Source organism: Glycine max, chromosome 5 (genome assembly GCF_000004515.6).
Source record: "Glycine max cultivar Williams 82 chromosome 5, Glycine_max_v4.0, whole genome shotgun sequence".
Lineage (NCBI taxonomy): Eukaryota > Viridiplantae > Streptophyta > Magnoliopsida > Fabales > Fabaceae > Glycine > Glycine max.
In genome coordinates, this window is record NC_038241.2 from 35,112,304 (window position 1) to 35,133,975 (window position 21,672).

Consider the following 21,672-nt stretch of genomic DNA (forward strand, 5'->3'; position numbering starts at 1 on the left):
AAATCACCAAATCAACACTAACAAAATGATTTTTTTAATGAAATAAAATGAATATTTAACACAATAAAATGCGCCACGAAGGTTATTTGGCTAGAAAAAGAAAAAAAAAATGAAACGCCAAATTAAACAAAACATATCACAATAAAACTCTTAATAACCAGAATAACTGAAACAGAACATGCTTACTTTATCAACATCTACTTAAAGACACTAATAATCCCCTTCATCTTCTTTGCACTGCACTGCGTATCTTCTAATTCTTCTGAAGAAGAGTTTGTTTTTTGTTTATGTATCATGGCCCATGGGGCACCTCTCCTGTCCCCCTCCATTTCATTGATATTGTCCTTTTAATGGGCCTTTTGGCCCAACAAAACTATATCATAATTTTTAGGGCATTGCTTCCTACACCCCGTACCGTAGTCCAAATTCATTCGTTGCTACCACACCCAAAAACATCTATTTTGGTTTGTCTCTTTTTATGTTGTGAGTTGTGACTCTCATTGGGTCGAAGTCGTTATATGAGATAGTGAGATTTGGAGCACCAATGACGGTGAAAGAGTTCAAGTAGTTTTCGGAGGCATTTTGGAGAGGAAAAGGAGGCACATGGCCATGAAGAATGATGATGATTCCACTTTAAAATTAAGGGACCCCAAAATAATCCTGAAAACCATAAATAATCTTTTTATCGTACTCGTACAATCTAAGCCCTTGTTGTTCATTAGCAAAATAATCTAAGCCCTTGTTTAATAAATAATAGATAAATGATTGTTACTTATTAGTTTATTGGGTAAATAGTTTACTTTGTAAATATGTAAAAATAAATAAAATAAATTAAAGCAATTTATATATTAAAAAAATTTATCTAATTTATAAATTTGTATAATTCGAAAAAAGATTAATAATGTTTACAATATGAAACAAAGAAAGCAAGTTTCCTACCGATTTAGTGTTTAATGTTCGTCTCGATTTAGAAACGAAAGATCAAAATTATGGATGGAACATTGCAAGGGCAAAGAAAATGTATTTTAACAAAAAAACAATCATACGAAAAAATTCTTGTACAAAAAGTAAGATGCAATCATAATGTCTATGGCAATGGAACAACTAGCGTTTGTAGTATAAAAAATCTTCTCGTTTGAAAATTACAGCCACATACTTCTTCTTTTTTTGCTATTATTCATATATTTGAATGTCGATTTTGTTTAAAAAATTACAAGATACTTAATTAGATATATCAAGTATATAGTTTTTTTATACAAAATATCAACACGTGTATATACTTTTTTTAAGTTTTAAAGCAGCCGAGAAAGAATCCATACTTTATTAATAATTTTATCTTTTTATACCCACAAAATTTCAGTTTCATTTCTATATATTGGTAATAATGTAATGAATTTTTAAACTATTAACTAGTAAAAAATCATAATAAATATGTTTTTTCAAAACTTTTATAAAAAAAGTAACTTTTATAGTTACACTTATTTTCTAGTAAGTTTATAGAAGTTAGTAAACTTACTCTAATGATAATTTTTTTGACTAATTGACAATATCAAAATTCTTTTACAGTTAAATTTATTGATTAAAGTATTAATGTTTAATATAAAATAAAAAATTAATGTAAAAACGTTTCACACAGATATTATATTAAAATTAAATTGAAAAATATTATTATTATTATTATAAATAAATTGAAATCTATTATTATTAGCATGATTAAATTCTATTAATAAAATACTATAGTGGGGACATTTTCTTGAACCACTAATCATTAGCGAATCTTATAAATTTAATGCCACAAAATTTAAATAATTAAATTCCGCCGGTTGTTTTCCTAACTCAACAATACATTATCATTACATTCTATTATCGTAGACCTAAATTTAAAATTAAAACTCTTTATTCAATAAAACATTTACTATATCAGCAATATAGAATTATTCATAAGCAATTTAAAGTAGTTAAGTAATATTTTGTAGTACCATATATGTACTTAGAAGCAGACAATACATTGTTATAATTAAACACAAGTGAAAAGAAAAGTAGTGAGAAACATCAGCTGCACCTGCACTGTGTCCGTTGCCAGAGTCAATGATTAAGTATCCACGTCACAAACAAACAATCAGCACACCTACCATAAATAACAAATACTAAAATAGATGGAAAATCATTTAAATCAAATCCATCAATTATTTTTTCTACAGATAGCAAAAATCTTGTGCATAAAAAAATCATTTTGAATAAGAAAATAATTATTCAATACCTAAATTGCTAATTGTGTCATAAAAAACCTATAATCTTAATTTAAACTTAATAAAAGAGAAAAAAGATAAAAAAAAAACTTAATTACATATTCTATCACCAAACATTCATGGATTCATGAATTTTATTACGTAAGTTTTCTTCCAAATTTTATCACTTATGTTTTTTATTTTTATAAATTTTATCATCTAATGTGTTACTTAAAAAAGTTTAAAAGAATAATATAAACTAAACGATTCATTTAGATATATTAAATTTTAAGAGTTTTATTTTAATTTTACATATTTCCTAAAGTTTTAATTTGATTATCTCTTTTATTTTTTCATTATAAACATCAAGATAGTATCCTGTTAATATTTAAATTTTAACAAAATACTAAGTATAATATTTAATTTAAAATAATTAATCATTTCAAAATTTAAAATAATTAATCATTTCTGTAAAAAAAGAATGCACACTTTCAATAGTAAATCCATGAATACGAATGAATTATTTAATTTACTTTAATTTTCCTACACACAATACAACACTATCAATTTAATAATAGAAACCACACCCACAAATTCCATGGCTTCACAACTTCAATGAAGCTCCATCACCACTAGCGAACACTTCCATTGTTTTTATCTCACAGGATCGATCGATATCACCAGCATCACCATGGCAGAGGTGGCGCCGCCGAAGAAGGAAAACCCGAACCTTCTCCTGGGGCGGTTCGAGCTCGGGAAGCTCCTCGGGCACGGAACCTTCGCGAAGGTCCACCACGCGCGCAACATCAAAACCGGAGAAGGAGTCGCCATCAAGATCATCAACAAGGAGAAAATCCTAAAGGGGGGTTTGGTCTCCCACATAAAGCGCGAGATCTCCATTCTCCGGCGCGTGCGCCACCCCAACATCGTGCAACTCTTCGAAGTGATGGCCACCAAGACCAAGATCTACTTCGTCATGGAGTACGTGCGTGGCGGCGAACTCTTCAACAAGGTCGCAAAGGGAAGATTAAAAGAAGAAGTTGCGAGAAATTACTTTCAGCAGTTAGTTTCCGCGGTGGAGTTTTGCCACGCGCGCGGCGTGTTCCACAGGGACCTGAAGCCCGAGAACCTGTTGCTGGACGAGGATGGGAACCTTAAAGTCTCCGACTTTGGTCTCAGTGCCGTGTCGGATCAGATAAGGCAGGACGGGCTGTTCCACACGTTTTGTGGGACACCTGCGTATGTTGCTCCTGAGGTCTTGTCGCGGAAAGGCTACGATGGTGCAAAGGTTGATATTTGGTCTTGTGGGGTTGTTTTGTTTGTTCTGATGGCCGGCTATTTGCCCTTCAATGACCGTAACGTTATGGCTATGTATAAGAAGATTTACAAGGGTGAGTTTCGGTGTCCCAGGTGGTTTTCTTCTGAACTTACAAGACTTCTCTCTAGGCTTCTTGATACTAACCCTCAGACAAGGATTTCTATTCCTGAAGTCATGGAGAATCGCTGGTTCAAGAAGGGTTTCAAGCAGATTAAGTTTTATGTGGAGGATGATAGAGTTTGTAGTTTTGACGAGAAACTGTTACTTCATCATGATGATGATTTGGCAACATCGGATTCTGAGGTTGAGATTAGGAGGAAGAATAGTAATGGTTCGTTGCCGAGGCCTGCGAGTTTGAATGCGTTTGACATCATATCGTTTTCTCAGGGCTTTGATCTATCAGGGTTGTTTGAGGAAAAGGGTGATGAGGCGAGGTTTGTGTCATCTGCTCCGGTGTCGAAGATTATATCAAAATTGGAGGAGGTTGCTCAGTTGGTTAGTTTCAGTGTGAGGAAGAAAGATTGCAGGGTGAGCTTGGAGGGGTGTAGAGAAGGTGTGAAGGGGCCTTTGACTATTGCTGCTGAGGTTTTTGAGTTGACACCTTCCTTGGTGGTGGTGGAGGTCAAGAAAAAGGGAGGGGATAAGGCCGAGTATGAGAAGTTTTGTAACTCTGAGTTGAGACCCGCGTTGGAGAATTTAGGGATGGAGGAATCTGCTTCTTCTTCTTCTTCTTGTCATCAATCTACACACACTCAATCTGAATTCCAACAACATCGAACACTTTCTGACTCTGCCCTTAACAGACATTCAGATAATGAATGTTTGTTCGAACGAGAGTTAGGTCTAGCAGATGAGACTAGTATCTCACAACATGGTGAATCAAAGTTCGAATGTCAACAGGAAAATATGGCCATGTTTACTATCTGACCATGTCTTGAGCACTATGATTGTTTCCAAAGAATGAAAACAAAAAAGATAATGAATGCTTGCATTAATTAAGGTAGCAGGAGAATGACAGAAGATGATAGCATACTATTTCTCTCTTGTTGTTTTAGGCTGTGTGTAAGTTAAATTTTACTTTCTTTTTCCCTCGAGAATTTTCCGGCATTTTTAGGTTTGCTCCTTGACTGGAGCATTAGATTCTACTGTATTTGTATGTCCAAATGTTGTGTTTCTGTAAGGCTAATTTAATTTAAATATAGTGAATGAAGTGTACATGTCAACAGTTCACATGTCTTGGTAAATTGCTCTGTAACTGTATTTATTTCCATTCTTTATTGCAAGTAATGAGAAAATAATAATGCAACTTTCTTGTGATTCCACGAGGTCTTGCACTTGATTTGGGTGTCTAGTGCTTCATATTAACTCCATATATTCATCACCTTAATTTGGAATGAGATTGGGGGAATTCACTCTAAGGGAGTAACAGGAATCAGAATGTCACAACAACAACCCGTCCTAGTATATGTAACCAAATCAGGTCAAGATTTCAGATCCTTTTCTCCCACCATTAACAGGTGTAAAGGAAAATGAAAGCCTTATACTATTAAAAAAAGAAGATTGCTTGCACTGTTTCATAGATGAGATTCGATCAAATCTGAAAGCATTGTAGAGCATTGATAAAATCCTCTTCTTCGTACCCCATTGCCCAGAGGCTCTTCGCTATGCGAAGTTATGGGGGAGGGATGTTGCTTTCACACCGGGCCTACACATACAAGTGGTGCCTATTATTTGATCCAAAATGCTTCAGCAAAACAGACACCATAAGTTGGTTGTAGCGTGGCCCTACACACTTACAAGTGGTGCCTAAGGAACCGTCGTATTTACTAAACATAGCAATGCATAGGTGTTATGCCTACAAATTATAAATTATAAACTCTAAGAAACTTTGTTATTATTTCATGAAGAGACTTTTTAAGTGCAAATAGACTTGTTAGAAAATACACACAGGTTTTGACATTATGTATATGCCATAACTAATCTAGGGTTTCTGGATCATTTGGTACTTTGTGCTGATGCAATGAAGCCCTGGTGTTGAACTAGATTGAGCGCTTGTGTCTTCTGACTCATCTTTCACCAATGCCAATGCTTGTTTCTTTCTGTGGTCCAAAACATAGGAGAGCCAGTGGTTTCAAATAATTCAAATTGTAGGGGCCCTTGTGGCTAATGGAACCGACTGTTGGGACCTATTTCGCTGTTCAAAAACTTTTTCATGCCCACCTTTCTTCTGTAGCTGATTTTATATATTCAAAACCAACCTGGGAAGTGGAAGGCTGAAAAAGATGCATGATAGGGGTGTTTTGTATTTTTAAATTGATTTCCCTAGGGAATAATATCAAACACATTTTTTCCTTATTAGTGCGGACTTGAATGGCAGATAGTATTTTCTTTTTAAATAAAAGTTATATTTGAATAAAGAATATTGATTACTAATATAATATAATATAATATGTTTATAAACATATATATCAAGAAAGATCACTTACTTAAGGATTAATTCTTAACTTTTGATAGAAGAATTCAGAATTAAAAAAATATTTGATTTTCACTTTTTTAATGTCTATAACAAAGTACTTCATAACACACATAGCTAGTGTTTGCTGTGAAGAGGAAATGGAATAATAAGACATCTATAATTACTTTCAAATGTCCAATCCTACAAATAGATGCAAGTTGAACATAAACAACATGTTCGGACTCATTTTAAGATTTTCAATTCTATATTTTAAGTTGTCATTTAAATTAGAATTGACAAAATATGTTACTTGAGTCGATGTAGGTCGCATATTATAATGGTTGGATAAAAAATTATTTTTTTTAGTTTTTAAAGTGAAGCACAAATTTGATTTTCTCAAGTTTTTTTTTTGTTAAACTAAGCTTACATCCCGTCATCATTAGGTTAAGCTACAAGAATCTTTATACAATTCATATTCAAAACTCAAGTCTTATATTTTATTAGACGAGTTTGAACCAGCCTACTAATCATTCTTATTTTACTCCTCTAATTTAAGCCTTGTTATTTTTAATTTTGTTTTCATCATGTTAATTTTTTATATTAAGAGATATTATCTTGATTAGACAAGTTTAAACCAGCCTACTACAATAAGTTCTTTCTAGTTTTGTCACTAAATGCAAGTGGACACTATTATGGAGGGGATGGTTTTAAGAAGAGAAAATCTCAACTATTGAACATCCCACGTGGCAAGGAGAAGATTGAATTGAAATAAAACCTAGTAACATTTTTGTGAATAAAAAATAATAGCAAAGTAATTATGTTCTAAAAGGCCATACAACATGTGTTTCGAGAAACCGATGTAACAAGGTCGTTTTAGAAAAAATAAAATAAACACGTCAAAATGAAAAAATTAAATTAGACGAAGGTGAAAGATCGGTTCTGCACAATGATTTGTATCATTTTTACTATTTATATTTATATTAAGTATTTAAATATATGTATTTTTCTTAAATATTATTTGAGATAAATTATACCATTACAAATTAAAAATTAGTGTTTAATCAAATTGTCTTGTAGAAAACATGCATAATATAGTATTTATATCAAACATCCTTTATCATGTACGATACAAAAAAAATTAACATGTGAAATTGATTCTTGGAAAATGGATTTCGCAGCATAAAAATAAAAATAAAAATGAAGGTGAAAAATCAGTTTGAGATAAATTGATTCCTCACCTTAAATAGTAATTTTTATCATTTATGTAAATAATTTTATGGTTATATTATTCGAATAATTTTTTTATATTATTAGGATGAAAAATTCTCTGTTTCGTCTCCTTTGAGCGCACCTATCAAACACTATTATTATTATTATTATTATTATTATTATTATTATTATTATTATTAAACACTACTTTAATTATACACAAGACTCTTTGACCGGCACACTGTCAGAAATGATATTTACTTGTATACCAAATTTTATAACTAAGAGAGAGAAAAATTAGACGTGTTTGAATAAAATAATCAATATGATAAAAAGTTATAAATTAAAAAATAATAATTTATTGTAAAAATTGTTGTATTTATATCACATGTTTTATTATAATATTCCAATTTGATATATGATTTATGTCATGAATATATCTTATCGATGGACATGATTTATAAATAATTTTTTAATAAGTACTTTTCTAGAAGATATTTAGAAATAATAATAAAAATATATCATACATTTTTTTAATATACTTTTATGAAATTTTTATAAATTGTACTAAATAAAAAATACACTCGTCAAATAAATTATGTGACTTGTAGGTAATCCATAAGTTTTATTTAAAATTTAATTAGAATGTATTAATAGTATAAAAAATTACATTATCATCTGCTACATGCTGTTATGTATAAAAAAATTAGTTAATTATTATAACAATTAATTTAAAAACCATAGTATAAGAATCATTATACCAACGCTAAATGATAATTAAACTCTTTTACTTCATAATGGAAAATGTTTTGAAAGGAACATATTTACAATAGGTTTCTACTGCTGTCATTTCTTTTCATCGAAGATGGAATTATGAGACGTTTGTATAAATAATTTAAGATATATTTAATAAAACTAGTTAAAAAATTAATTAAAAAATTTAAAAAGTTAGTTAAAATTTAAAAAATTAGCTGAAAGCTGGAAATTGTAAAATTAGTTTATTAAATTATAAGTATTTGATAAAACTAACTATTAAAATAAATGAATAATGTAAAATTATAATAAAATAATAATTTATTTAATAAGGATAAGTAGGAAATCAGATAAATATATTAAGAATAAAAATTAAAAAAAATATTATAAACTAACATTTTACGGAATACTAACATTTAAAAAACACAAAAGGTTATGTTCCATAACATATTTTAATTAATTTCTAACTTTTTTTATACTAAAACTTGTTTGATTGGTTAGTAAATATTTTTTTAAAAATAATTTCTACTGTTTTTTTTTTACATTAGCTTCTAACTTCTAATTCTAACTTTTATATTTTCTTTTATTTTTATTCTCAATATATTTATCTAATTTTTTAGTCATTATTTTTTTATGTCATTTTGCATTTTTAATTACTTCAACAACTAATTTTATTGAAGACTTATAATTTATTAAATTAACTCTTCAGCTTTTAGTTTTTAACTATCAACTAATTTTCCAATTTCGAATGTAACCTTAATTAAATACTTATTTACTAAACTTTCATTACATGTGCATTCAGGAAACAAAAACTTTCATTGTGAGTTTATGTTATAAATTTGATTATAATTTTTTTTGAAATAAGATTAAAAAACTTATTTCGATATGTTTTACCAAAGAATTATAAAAATAAACTAAAAAACGTTAAACATTCTGTTTAAGTTTAAATAAATTTGCATGGATGTTTTTCTAAAAGCTTTCGTAATAGTGAATACAGATGTTCAATAATTTTTGGGCTTATTTACTTATTTATTAGACAAACCATTTTTTTTATTTATTAGTTAAAAGAGGTGTTTAGGAAATTTTTTTAGGTTTATGATCATTTGATAAATTTGTGGATTTTCGTTTTATTTTTATTTATTTTTTACTATTTTCTTTATTTTGATTTCTGGTTATTTCATAATGAACGAGTTTGCGTTTTAATAGTTCAAATTTTTTCCCATAATGTGCCTTGAGTTGGAAGACTTTTTGAGGCCACATGATTACGTGAGGGCAGCATCTAATTTAGGTGATCGTTGAGTAAAATGCGGGGAAAACAACCATTGGAGAGATTACCAAAATGAACTAATAAAATTGGAGAGATCATATGAGGACTTACAATTAATCTCTGAAGCATCATCACTAGTTTTGTGCATATCTTAATCCGAAGTCATAAATGAAAATGTTTTGTTAATGGTGTTTCACTTAATTGATTAATTAAAATATGTAAATTTTTTTATATCATTTTTAATTTTTACGAATAAAAAAAATAAAAACATCTTGCACACTAATCAGAAGCACTTGGCGGCGAACCAATCTTGTACTCGTATACATTTTCCCTAGAGTGAACTAACTGTGGTTCTTGAATGGGAAATCAGCAGCGAAACTGTACGGATTTTGCATATGTGGCACAAATATGAAAAAAGTGAACGTTTGTAGCCAAAAGTTAGGCAAAAATACCAAATGGAGTTTTTTTTACAAATTATTTACCTAAATGGGTCTGTTTTGAAATTATTTACTTTATGGGTCTGTTTTTGTACTACAAAGCGCCTCTCCGAAAGGCGCGTTCGCCGTAAAGGCGACACGTGGCAGCACTTGGGACGCGCCCTGCGTACAGGCGCGACGGGTAGCGCTGCTGCAGCAGGCGCGTCGGGTCGTGTTGGGTACCCAGGCGCGACCCAGTTGGATCGTACTTTATTTAATATTTTTTATATTTTATATATTGTTTTTATTTAATATATTTTTATATTATTTTATTTTATTTTTTTTATATTTTATTTAATAGTTTCTATATTAAATAAATTATTAACATTATATATGATTTTAAAATCATAAATAATTTTTTATATTATTTTTATTTATTATATTTATTATATTTTATTTAATATTTGTATATTAAATAAATTCTTAATATTAGAAAAAAAATAAAAAAATATTAAATAAAATATAAAAAAGTAAAAAACACTAAATAAAATAATATTATAAAAACAATATACAAAAATGTAAAAATATTTAATAAAATAATAAAAAAAATATTATTTTAAATAAAATTATTTATGACTTTAAACTCTAAAGTTGAATTTTAAAAAAATATAATTTTTTTACCAACCCAAATTTTATTTAAAATAAAAACTATTAAATAAAATATAAAAAAATTCCACTCACATAGATGTTCCTACTCCCACTATAATCCCAACCCAAATTTTATTTAAAATATAAACTATTAAATATAATTTTAAAATTCAACTTTAGAGTTTAAAGTCATAAATAATTTTATTTAAAATAATATTTTTTTATTATTTTATTAAATATTTTTATATTTTTGTATATTGTTTTTATAATATTATTTTATTTAATATTTTTTACTTTTTTATATTTTATATTTTTTTTTAATATTTTTTTTAATTTTTTTTTCTAATATTAAGAATTTATTTAATATATAAATATTAAATAAAATATAAAAAATATAATAAATAAAAACAATATAAAAAATTATTTATGACTTTAAAATCATATATAATGTTAATAATTTATTTAATATAGAAACTATTAAATAAAATATAAAAAAATAAAATAAAATAATATAAAAATATATTAAATAAAAACAATATATAAAATATAAAAAATATTAAATAAAGTACGACCCAACTGGGTCGCGCCTGGGTCCCCAGCGCGACCCGTCGCGCCTGGGTCCCCAGCGCGACCCGTCGCGCCTGGGTACCCAACACGACCCGACGCGCCTGCTGCAGCAGCGCTACCCGTCGCGCCTGTACGCAGGGCGCGTCCCAGGTGCTGCCACGTGTCGCCTTTACGACGAACGCGCCTTTCGGGGAGACGCTTTGTAGTACAAAAACAGACCCATGGAGTAAATAATTTCAAAACAGACCCATTTAGGTAAATAATTTGTAAAAAAAACCCCATTAGATATTTTTGCCACCAAAAGTTAAAAAAGAAATGTGTCACGTTAAGAAATAAAATTTCAACATCAAAGATATCGATCGCATAAATTGCGAATAAGATAAGGGGTGAAATGACGGTCTGACAAGTGACAATACTAAATATCTTTAAAGATATTTAAAGTAACTTACAAATGTTGCTTTTTTTTGTTTTTCCTACCTGTACCATTAAAAAATATATCTTTAAAGTAATAAAGTGAAATGAATGGTCTATATACAGCCAGGGGTGTGCAAAATATCTCTATTAACCGAACTATATATTTGAACATAAGCCAAATTGCACTGTAAATGGCGAAACTGATAGTTCAATAAGTATGTTTTTGTTAACTATTAAATAATTTAGTCAATTACCTGCATATAACCGGTGCAGCCGAATAATCTAATCACGTAGTTTGATGCATATTACTCAATTGTGGAATCAAATAAAGCTCAGTTGTCGTTGTTTATGCTGTGTTTTTTCAACTATTTTGCCTTCCTTTTGAAAAATTCGTACATGTCTGTTTTGGAATTGGTAGACTATCTTATTCGGGGAACAGTCACAACTTAAAAGCTTCATTAATAATAATTGAATAGACCCTTATAGAAGTTGCATGTTCATTGGGACAGAAACACCAATTTATTTGTCAAGACTTTTTTACATCCCAATAATTCATCAACAAAAGTACAATTTACAACACCCCACTTGCAAAATTACACAACACGCTTCCACTGGGACAAGAATAACTATGGTATTTCGATTATATGGACTTACGAAAGAACAGATAGAATTAAAGAATTTGAGTGGCAAATACCATATAGCATTATCAGAAAGCTGTACTCTTCCAGCACGGTAAAGGTTAGAGAGAGACTTGACTTAGAATACACAGAAGAGAGTTAGATAGAACTTTTTAAGTGGCCTCCATTGATAAGATCTCCAGTTCAGCCCACCAGAGTGGAGAGAGTCTTGGGACAGCTTGCTCGGGTGATATATGAAGAACTTCCCTCAATCTGGGAGTTATGTCCTTCATTGTAGGTCTTAACCTTGGATCAGATTGAAGACAATCTTTGATCACCTCACAGATGACCTCAAGTTCTTCCTCTTTGAAGGACTGCAGCGTGGGATCGATCAGATAGCCGATGCTTCGCTTATCATTCAAGTGCTCAGCAGCCTAGGAAGTTGATCAGGATTTGTTTGTTTAAGTGACATAGAACAATGGAGTTGCACTTGAAAGTACAAGGAAGGGTACTTCCAAAGGAAAGAAAAACAAAGTAACGGGCACAAATTTCAAACTTACCCAGTTGGCAAGGTGGCCTTGTTCTTCAGAGTAAGGTAGTTTCCCAGAAATGATTTCAAGCAACAATACTCCAAAGTTATAGACATCAGTTTCAGGATCAGCCTGTGGTGGCAACTCAGAAGATTTCTGTGATTCATCTCCAGTTGTGTTGGTTTTTGCATGCTTGCCAAAAGAGATCTCTGATATCTGAGAGCAATAGAATGGAGATATGTTACTTGGTACCTAACACACATTAAAAACAAAAAATAGAAAGGTGTATACCTTAGCAGCAAAGTCATCTGTTAATAATATAGCAATTGAATTGAGGTTGGAATGAGCTACTGGTGGATTTAGATCATGGTGCATATACTGAAGACAATAAGCCGTGCCCATAATAACCCTCATCCTTGCGCTCCAGTCAAGAGGTTCAACTTCCTTAACTGAAGAGAGCAAATATACACAAATTCAGCATTTTGTTTTTTGCAAAGAGAACTTAACCCTTTAGTGGGATTTGCTACGCGCAAGGTAATAACTTGAGCCTCTTTAGAGAGAGATGGAAGTTGTTACCATGCAGATGCTCAAATAAGTTTCCATTCGGAGCATACTCAAACACCATCATCCTTGTGAATGGTTCTTCTTCGTCACAGTACCCAATAAGGTTGGTAAAGTTCTTATGGTTAACACGGGACAAAGCAGCAATCTGAAGCATACAAGGAACAAAATTAGCAACAGGTAATTAAGAATTGAAAGTCCCTCTCTCAATTGATTTGAGAAGGAGAAAACCTTTTTGCGATAGGCTGTCTCCATGTTCTTTGACCAATCACGGGCAGAAGTAACAATAGTTGAATCAACAGCAATCTCGACTCCACTGGATAGTGTTCCTTTGTATATAGTGCACTCATCAAAACTATTAATAATATTGCTGAAATCTTCACAGGCTGTTTCCAGCTCTCCCTGATTCAATTTGGGGACCCCTACATTACATACAAGGACAAAACACTGTGACACCATAATATGTTAACATTAATTTCTTTTCTTCTCATTTTATGGGGGACATTGGGAGTTCTTTACCATAACATGAACCTGTAACCTCTTCCAGAGTCCCTAGCCAGGACAATAAATCATAGCACTTAGCAGGAATTTTGGATTGAGCTAATAACTTAAGGAAGAGAGCTCAGACAAAATTGTTTCATAGGTTGACACTTTAGATAGTATATATATTGCATAACAAGAAGAATATCCATTTTTTTGCAATTGGCTGACCATAAAATAATGAAATACGTTCACAAAATTGTCGTTATTCAAATTAGGAAGATGATGCTTGAACAAGTTGAACAGGAGACTCTCCAAACCTTAAAAAAAGGTAATGGACTTATTGTAACTTATATAAACAAATGAAAATAATCAATCACATTATTATACACTAAAGAACATATATGAGGGAAGTCAGTATGAGGCATTTAAAATTTGGTAAGAAAAAATTAGTTATGTTAAAGAGTCATTTTCAATATCAATAATTTATTCATTTACTGAAATAATACCTGTTATAAATGCTTTCTGCAACTGTCCACTTATTCCTGTCTTCCAAGGCTTTATTACTTTTGCTGCTCGTTTACGCCAAATGCAAAGCATGATCACAAAAACAATGACCAAGACAGCAACACCTGCGATTATAATAATATACTTCCATAATTTTCCAGATGCACCATTAGGTGAATTTTGTTGACTTGCTTGATTCACAGGTGGAGAATTAGAAGATGAAGGCAATGGTGCAGGTGACTGATTTTGTTTCTTATTGGTGTCTGGCACAGCTGGGAAAGCTCCACTGCTCTGGGTAATTGGAACAGAACTGATCTCTATAGTAGGCCCACCACTGAAAGGTGCAGCTGCAAGGTTACTGGACTGATCAAACAACTTACGTCGTACTGAATTGATTATATTTGGTACATTCTGGCCAAACTCTGACTCATCATGGCCAAAATCTGATTCATCAGAGCCTACATGATGGAAGGTATGCTTTGAAAGTCAGTTAAGAGCATAGGTATCAATTTCTCTAGGCCATAAACCAATCAAGGTTCTCCACTTACTAGTCAGATTTTTACAGTATTTCTCTTCATAGGCATGAGGAGTAGCCTTTCCTAGCTTGAACCTTCAAATAAGAGCAGACTATTTTAGTAAGCTAAACATGATGAAAGAAGAAAATATATGTACATATTAAGACTGATATGGGGAAGAAAGTTATCTACACACAGTGGCAGTGCCACAGCAATGACAGCTTTGAGGTAATTTTTGAGTGCTCCCTTAAGTGGAATAACAAATGAATCTTCCATGTTCCATTGCTTGAAATTTTTATGGCACATACTTTTTTCACCATGTTGTTCTTGTTGTTGTATACTTTTCACACCATGCATCAAAAGGTCAAAAAATCAGAAACTCAACCATTCTTGTTAACCATAAAGGATGCAGCATATAAAGATAAGTGTACAATCTCAGGATGGTACTACTAAAAGTTTGCTACTGCTAAATCTAATCTTACCACATTAACACAGCTATAAGACAACACAAAAATTTCAGTTCCTCACATAGCAACAAAAAAATAACAATGGTGATCAGATAAAAGAAAATCAAATGGAAAAAAAACACTGAACAAATGTAATTCTGCGAGTCTCTTTTGAGTTTATATGGTTGAAGTACACCACAAACTTTCAATGAACATAATGAAATGATCAACAGTTTGGGTTTTCACCAATCATTGGGCTATCAATTGACAAATGATGAGCAGATTGTTTTTAATAAATGCTATTTAGATAAGTTTTAATCTTTGCAGCACATATGCAATTTGACAAGAGCCAATCATAGATAAACAGAGTGTGACTTCTACTGCTATAAATGTGTGTCCGAAAACAAACTGGGTTTTAAGGAGTTAAAACAATAAATTAAAAACTGAAAACAGAAACAAATTTCAATTTATCTTTACCTACATAGACCTCCAGTAAAGAAAGAATAAACATTGTCATGGTGTTGATGCAGAAAAGGTTAAACAGATCAATGAGAAGTGCCATCAGAAGTTCAGAATGAAGATTTGTATCTATTGAAGACAATATACAGAAACTCCATGTAAACAGAAAATTAAGTATTTCATTTATGACAATATGAGATCTCAGATTGATTAATAGAACATCTTAAACCAATTAAATATCGACATCATTAAGAAATCTTCACTATGCTCCATCATTTATATATTTCTCAAGGATGTCTAGAATAAGTATAGGCACATGAAGAGTGCAGTTGACTGCGTGGAATATATTTGGCTTGATGCCTGACCTTGTGAAAATAATTTTCCAGTGATTGTCCAAAAGACTTCATTGTTTGCAAAAGAATAAAATTTGTGACAACAGTAGTTCTTATGACTCATTAACTTGCCATTACATTTAAGTGAAGCTAAAGGAAGGAAAGCATAAGGTCACTAGGTCAGGGAGAAAAATGAAGATACACTTACCGGTGTGCAAACTTTCTATTCTTGCCATGAGATAAAGTTGCCAAAGGAGTTAAATGATTGTTATGAGAGGGCAATCTGAGCTCTTGAGAATCACTGCCTTCAAATTTATTGTCACAAACCAACCTAGGAAAAAATTAAATTTCATTGTAGGTACCCCAAAAATATAACTAAATATATGAAGAAAAAGAAAAGAAAAAGAGTTAACTTACAAATGTTTTGACAACAACACCCTGACAATTTCTGCTGGGATACATCCAGTCAAGTCATTCCCCCTTAAATCCAATAACTCCAGCTTGTCTAGACCTCCAAGTTCTTTGGGAATGGTACCAGAAAAACTGTTCTTGTATAGTACACTATTTCAAAGTAACAAAGGGAGAAAATCTGAATTAGAGATGTATTTGAATATAAATAACTATATCAAGTCAACTGAACTATTGGATTTTAAAACTTCTGAAGAAGTAGCCCATATTTAGTCTTTCATTAAAGACATACATTAACAAACCGTATAACATTGAGTTATAGTACAACAAGAACTAAAATAACCAAACAGAAGGGCTCATGATAATCTGTCCAACAGAGACAAGGAACCCTCATGGACACTAACACGGTATAATAATCCAGCGGAGAGCAAACTAACTGTAATTCTTCGGAGTTGAATACTTGAGAATATAGCTACTTCAGAGTTTTTGCTGGGGAGAGAACTGCTATATTGCAGGCAGGCAGGCTTACAAATTAACATTGCATGGATGGGAGAAGAAAAGAAAAGGAATGTTGAAAAGGTAAAGAAAGAAATATAAAAATCATAACACAAACAAAGGCATCAACTTTTTTGTTTGGTTACACAGACATTATTTATTGCTATTGGTCTCCTGAGTTAATGGCTACATTCCAGACAGAAGGGAATGTGGGCATAGTGTGATTAAGGAATATGAAAATGATACAACTGTAACAAGATATATGTTAGTATGAGCAGTTCATTTTTCAAGCATATCATGATTATTAACTAAATTTAAGAATGATATCTATGTGACAAGTGCTGAGCTCTTAGATTTAAGTTACATTATTATAAGATCAAGTTTAATCAGAGCTTTCACCAGCATAGCATGTGTTTTACTTTTGACATAATGGTAAAAAAAAATTGGGGGGGGGGATGGGGGGACACATGAACGTGGTCAAGAACCCTTACAGGGATTTTAGATGACGAAGTTTCCCAAGCTCAGGAGCCAATGTCCCTTCCAAAGATAGATCAGGTAGGACCCTACAAGAAGGCACAAAATTCTATAAGCACATAAAATTCAGAACTGCAATCACATCAACCAAGATGGAAGCTTTCAAGGTCAACTATATGTATTACTGTTTGGTAAAAAAAAAAAATACTATCTCGATAAAAAAATTAAAAAGAGGAAATCAAAGGGAACTTACAGCGTTTGCACTTGACTATCAACACAACGTACACCCAGCCATTTGCAAGGGTTGCAATCGTTTGGATTCCAATTTGCCAGAGCAGCAAAAGGATCAGAAGTTATTCTTCCCCGAAATTCCAACAAGGTTAATCCTGCAATGTCCATTCCAAATGCAACAGCAAAAATCAAACATCAAGATACAAGAAATGCATTACATGATTCACTGTAAATTAGGGAGACTAAAAGGACAATCCCTGCAAATCACCTTCATCGTTCAGAGACCAACACTGTCGAGTTCCCCACAGAGAAATCAATCCAACATAAATTCGGAGCCATAATCCAAATGGCCCCCATATGCTTTCCATTGCTATGAGAAGGCAATGCCACTTTGGTAGCGACAATATCTATATCTCTTTAAAGTCAGGAAGCTATATGATATGTCATATCAAATTTACAAAATTGGAAGGTTTTTTCTGTACATAGAAACCCTTCCACCTATTTGGATGAAGCAGCAGAAAATTCACTAACTATGAAAAACTTATACATTACAATGGAAAGCAAAAACAATTGAAGCTCTTGGTTTCAGGGTCCCTCATTTTGTGTATCAATCTCTTCCTTACAACCTTTTGCTCAACAAAAGCATACCCAGCTCAATTCGTCCTCTCAATGATTCCAAACAATGTGGGCTGGGGCTGTAAGAAATTACATTACATCCAGAGAAAAAAAAACAAATGTTTTTATTCCAACAATAAAAAAAAATGAAAAATGATAAAGTTGACAGCAAATCAAAACCATAACAAAGAAGAAACAAGGAATAACCCCATCAGCAAGCAAATTTTCTTGGTCACATCAATGTTAAAACAAAAAACAAAAAGGGGTAAAAAGGGAATTGAATTACCATGCAAATGGGAGAAAAGGGTGCAGGAAAAGAAGTCCCTTTGTGCGTTGAAACTGAAGGATCAACAATGTTTGGTTTGATGATGCAATGCAATGCAATGCAGTTGGTGGTGACAGGTTGGGGGGGCGGTGGGGAGATTAAACTGAGACAAGGAAGGAAGAATAAGAAAAAAAAGGCAGCAAATTAAAAGATTGAAATGAATATAATGTTGTTACGTTAAATTGCTGCCTGTGAAGAGGAGGATCTCAGAGAAACCTCTCTCCGACCACCTTCATCATCTTACAATGTTGGGTTCTTTTGTCTCTTTTGTCTCTTGCCTCAGTTTCTCTCTCATCACCCCCCACCACCCACACACACAATTCCCCCTTCTCATATTTTTTTTTCTTCCTAAAATTCGTTGTAGGCCCCATTGGCCACCACTTCCGAATTCCTCGCGCGCTCTTTTTTTTTTCTTTTTTTCTTTTTTACTGCTCCCTCACTATTATTAATTCATTTGTGTACAAATATGGATTTGGATAGTGGTAATTAATAAAGTTCTTACATTTTCATTTATTTAATTAAGGTGCATGTAAAATGTTACTAATATTTTTACAATATCATCATAATTAACTTGGAATGGAATTCTTTCAAAACAAAAAAAAACTTGGAATGGAATCTCTTGTTAATGCCCCCATTTAATAGTAATAATATGACTAATGTAGTCTATTATTAGATAATAGATTCTACTGTGGAGCAAATCAGTACCCTTTCTGATCCAAAGACTATTTGAAATTAAAATGGCTAAGGAATTGCTTGTCACGATCTAAAGTAAAGACAAATCAACAAAAATATACTTATATACGGCATGACAATTAAATGCACTCGTAGATTAGTGTCTGACTATGTAAAATTGACCACCTAACCAGGAAGATACATATTTCAACTTTACTTGTATTGTTCAACTTAATCATCAATTCCTCCTCCATATTTCAAATCATAAATGTCGTTGCTATTGGTTGCATTTTGGTCATGCTATTCCTGTTGAGGCTTGTCTCTAAACTTTAAACAAAATTTATATTTAAAATTAAATTATTATTTTATTTTCTTATCTGATGTAAAATTATTTATTACAATCTTATTATTAAGTATTTTTAATATCTCAAATAAGATTTGTAAAATTTTAATTTTAAATCATTAATTTCAACAATAACAATGGTTGCAAGCATTATCAATAATATTTTAGAAATAATTCATGTATTTGAAGAATATATTTTTTTGGTATACTTTCATAGTTTTAATGGGATGTGAAATACCTTTAATTTTCTTTTATTTAAATTTCATATAATATCTCTTTTTTTTAAATAAATCAAGATCTTAGTATATGATGATACTCACTATAATTTAAAATCTTTTCAAGATTAATAAAATATCATTTCAACTCATTCATTTCCAAATTATTCATACTTTTAGAATTCATATAAAAAATCAAACGTATATTATGAAAATTATTCAAATTGACTTTTAATAAATAATAATCTGATACGAAAAAGAAAATTTAGTTGAATGTGTAACTAACATTTTCACCCAAATATGTTTTTTATCAATCATAGATTTATTCATAAAATTTAAATTCTATAATAATTTTAATATATATAGTGTTTTCTCAAAAAGGAAAGTGAAGTTTAAAATAGATGTAAAACTATTTTCTTAACTTGTTTTTATTATAAAAAAAAACACAACTCTTTTACTTCAATAAAGTAGAGTTTAAAAGAGAGATAAAACTATTTTCTTAACTTGTTTTTATTATAAAAAAAAAACACAACTCTTTTCCTTCAATAAAGTAGAGTTTAAAAGAGATATAAAACTATTTTATTAACTTGTTTTTAATAAAAACAACTCTCCTTTTACTTTTATTTAAAATTGAATTTTAAGACAAAATTGTAATAAAGTTGGTTTAAGGTCAGGCTCAACTGAAAACTAAAACAAGATACTTCTTCAGTTACCACGCCATGCTCTTGAGATGATATAGTGAACGAAACAGGAAAACAGAATCTATAGCGTGAATTAGAGAAACACGGTAAGGAATAAGGATCCTGTCATTGCAATTGAGCACGGTTTAGGTCCTTTTTTCCTTCAACATTTTAGAGAAGAAAAACTACCAAAAGCTGTCTTTATGAAGATCTATAGGAATGACGAATATACTTTGCCCTGAAATTTTGTCATTCCCAAAAAAGATGAAAATTCCTTTAATAGCATTGAAAGAACTATGTAAGATTAAAGTGAAGAGTCCGATCTGAAGTCACTGCCTCCATGGAATCACATAGGGGATTTTATTCACTGTTGGTGATGTTAGTTTGTTGCCGTGAAACGAGGAAGAAGCTTCTACAGTTTTTCTCTATTCTGTTTCTTTTGGTGCTGTCAAATGATTGGTTGTAATCCTTTTATGTAGTTATGTACTATGCATAATGCCAAAGGACAAGTCATACTATTCAGTTTTCAAAAGGAATAACCTTAAACGTGCATCCTATATTGCATTGGGGTGGGGTGGTTAAGTAGGAAAGAGAAACATAATAAATACAAAAATATGATAAAGGGATATAATGAAATAAAAAATGTTAATACACATTTTTATGTATTTTTATTATTGATTAAAATTTATTAAAACGTTAGAGATTCTATTTATTGTTAAATGTATTTAACTCATAATTCTATTATTTTTAAAAAGTTTTAATTAACAATAAAGAATATTTTAAAATAATATATTGATCTTTTTTCACAATAACAACAATGAAATTCAAACTTAAAATTTCATGCTAACTTTCAAATCCTCTACCACTATATCAACCTTAGTGGTTAAAATGAACATTAATTGTTAAGAAAAAATGCATATACAATTATAATTATCCTTTTCCAAAAGATTTTCCCCTTGTTGAGTTCAAGAATTGATTAAGGTGACCCAAAAAAATCATTCCAAAGGAGAGAAATGCAAGGATACGGAGGTTGAACGCTCCAACTTCCAACTCCCTGTTATGAGTCTCTCCAGCTAGCCAATCCGCCACCATATTAGCTTCTCTAAACTGGCTAAGAAGTGCGCGATTTAAAAATCACTCAAATAACTTATAAACTTGTATTTGACTAGAACCAAAAGCTTATTTAGTAAGCTTTATTTTAGTAGTACGTTGCTAGCTTATTTTTATGTTTTTTTTTTGTTGGTAATCAAAAGTTATTTGAAACTTCTATTTGATATCTAAGTATTTTTTCACAAGTTGATTCATTTTAAGATAAAGTGATATTTTTAATTACAAGTTACTTAAACAAACTTTTAGTTGAAACTAGTAACTTTTTTTTATCCTCACTAATTTACTTAAATTTTATTTTTATTTTTATTTTTTAAAATTTAGAAAGTCTTTCCTACCTTGTCACTCTCAATTATGTCACACATTTGATTTTCACATCTTTTAT

General features: G+C 31.0%; 2 protein-coding genes across 2 annotated transcripts; one reads left to right on the forward strand and one right to left on the reverse strand.

Moving 5' to 3' along the window:
* Window positions 1–2,674: 2,674 nt before the first annotated feature.
* On the forward strand, window positions 2,675–4,790 carry LOC100807567 (CBL-interacting serine/threonine-protein kinase 12). The gene has a single exon (XM_003524157.5). The coding sequence runs from the start codon at window positions 2,920–2,922 to the stop codon at window positions 4,471–4,473; it is 1,554 nt and encodes a 517-aa protein (XP_003524205.1). The 5' UTR covers window positions 2,675–2,919; the 3' UTR covers window positions 4,474–4,790.
* Window positions 4,791–11,702: 6,912 nt separating this feature from the next.
* On the reverse strand, window positions 11,703–18,600 carry LOC100808098 (protein MALE DISCOVERER 2). The gene is made up of 15 exons (XM_014775699.3): window positions 18,447–18,600; window positions 18,232–18,373; window positions 17,599–18,025; window positions 17,353–17,485; window positions 17,117–17,188; window positions 16,140–16,283; window positions 15,931–16,053; window positions 14,682–14,825; window positions 14,519–14,580; window positions 13,973–14,428; window positions 13,215–13,405; window positions 12,999–13,131; window positions 12,714–12,871; window positions 12,453–12,638; window positions 11,703–12,326 (listed from the first exon to the last, which is right to left on the reverse strand). Exons 3-15 carry the CDS (start codon window positions 17,696–17,698, stop codon window positions 12,066–12,068), a joined length of 2,163 nt encoding a protein of 720 aa, XP_014631185.1. The 5' UTR covers window positions 17,699–18,025; window positions 18,232–18,373; window positions 18,447–18,600; the 3' UTR covers window positions 11,703–12,065.
* Between the last annotated feature and the right edge of the window lie 3,072 nt (window positions 18,601–21,672).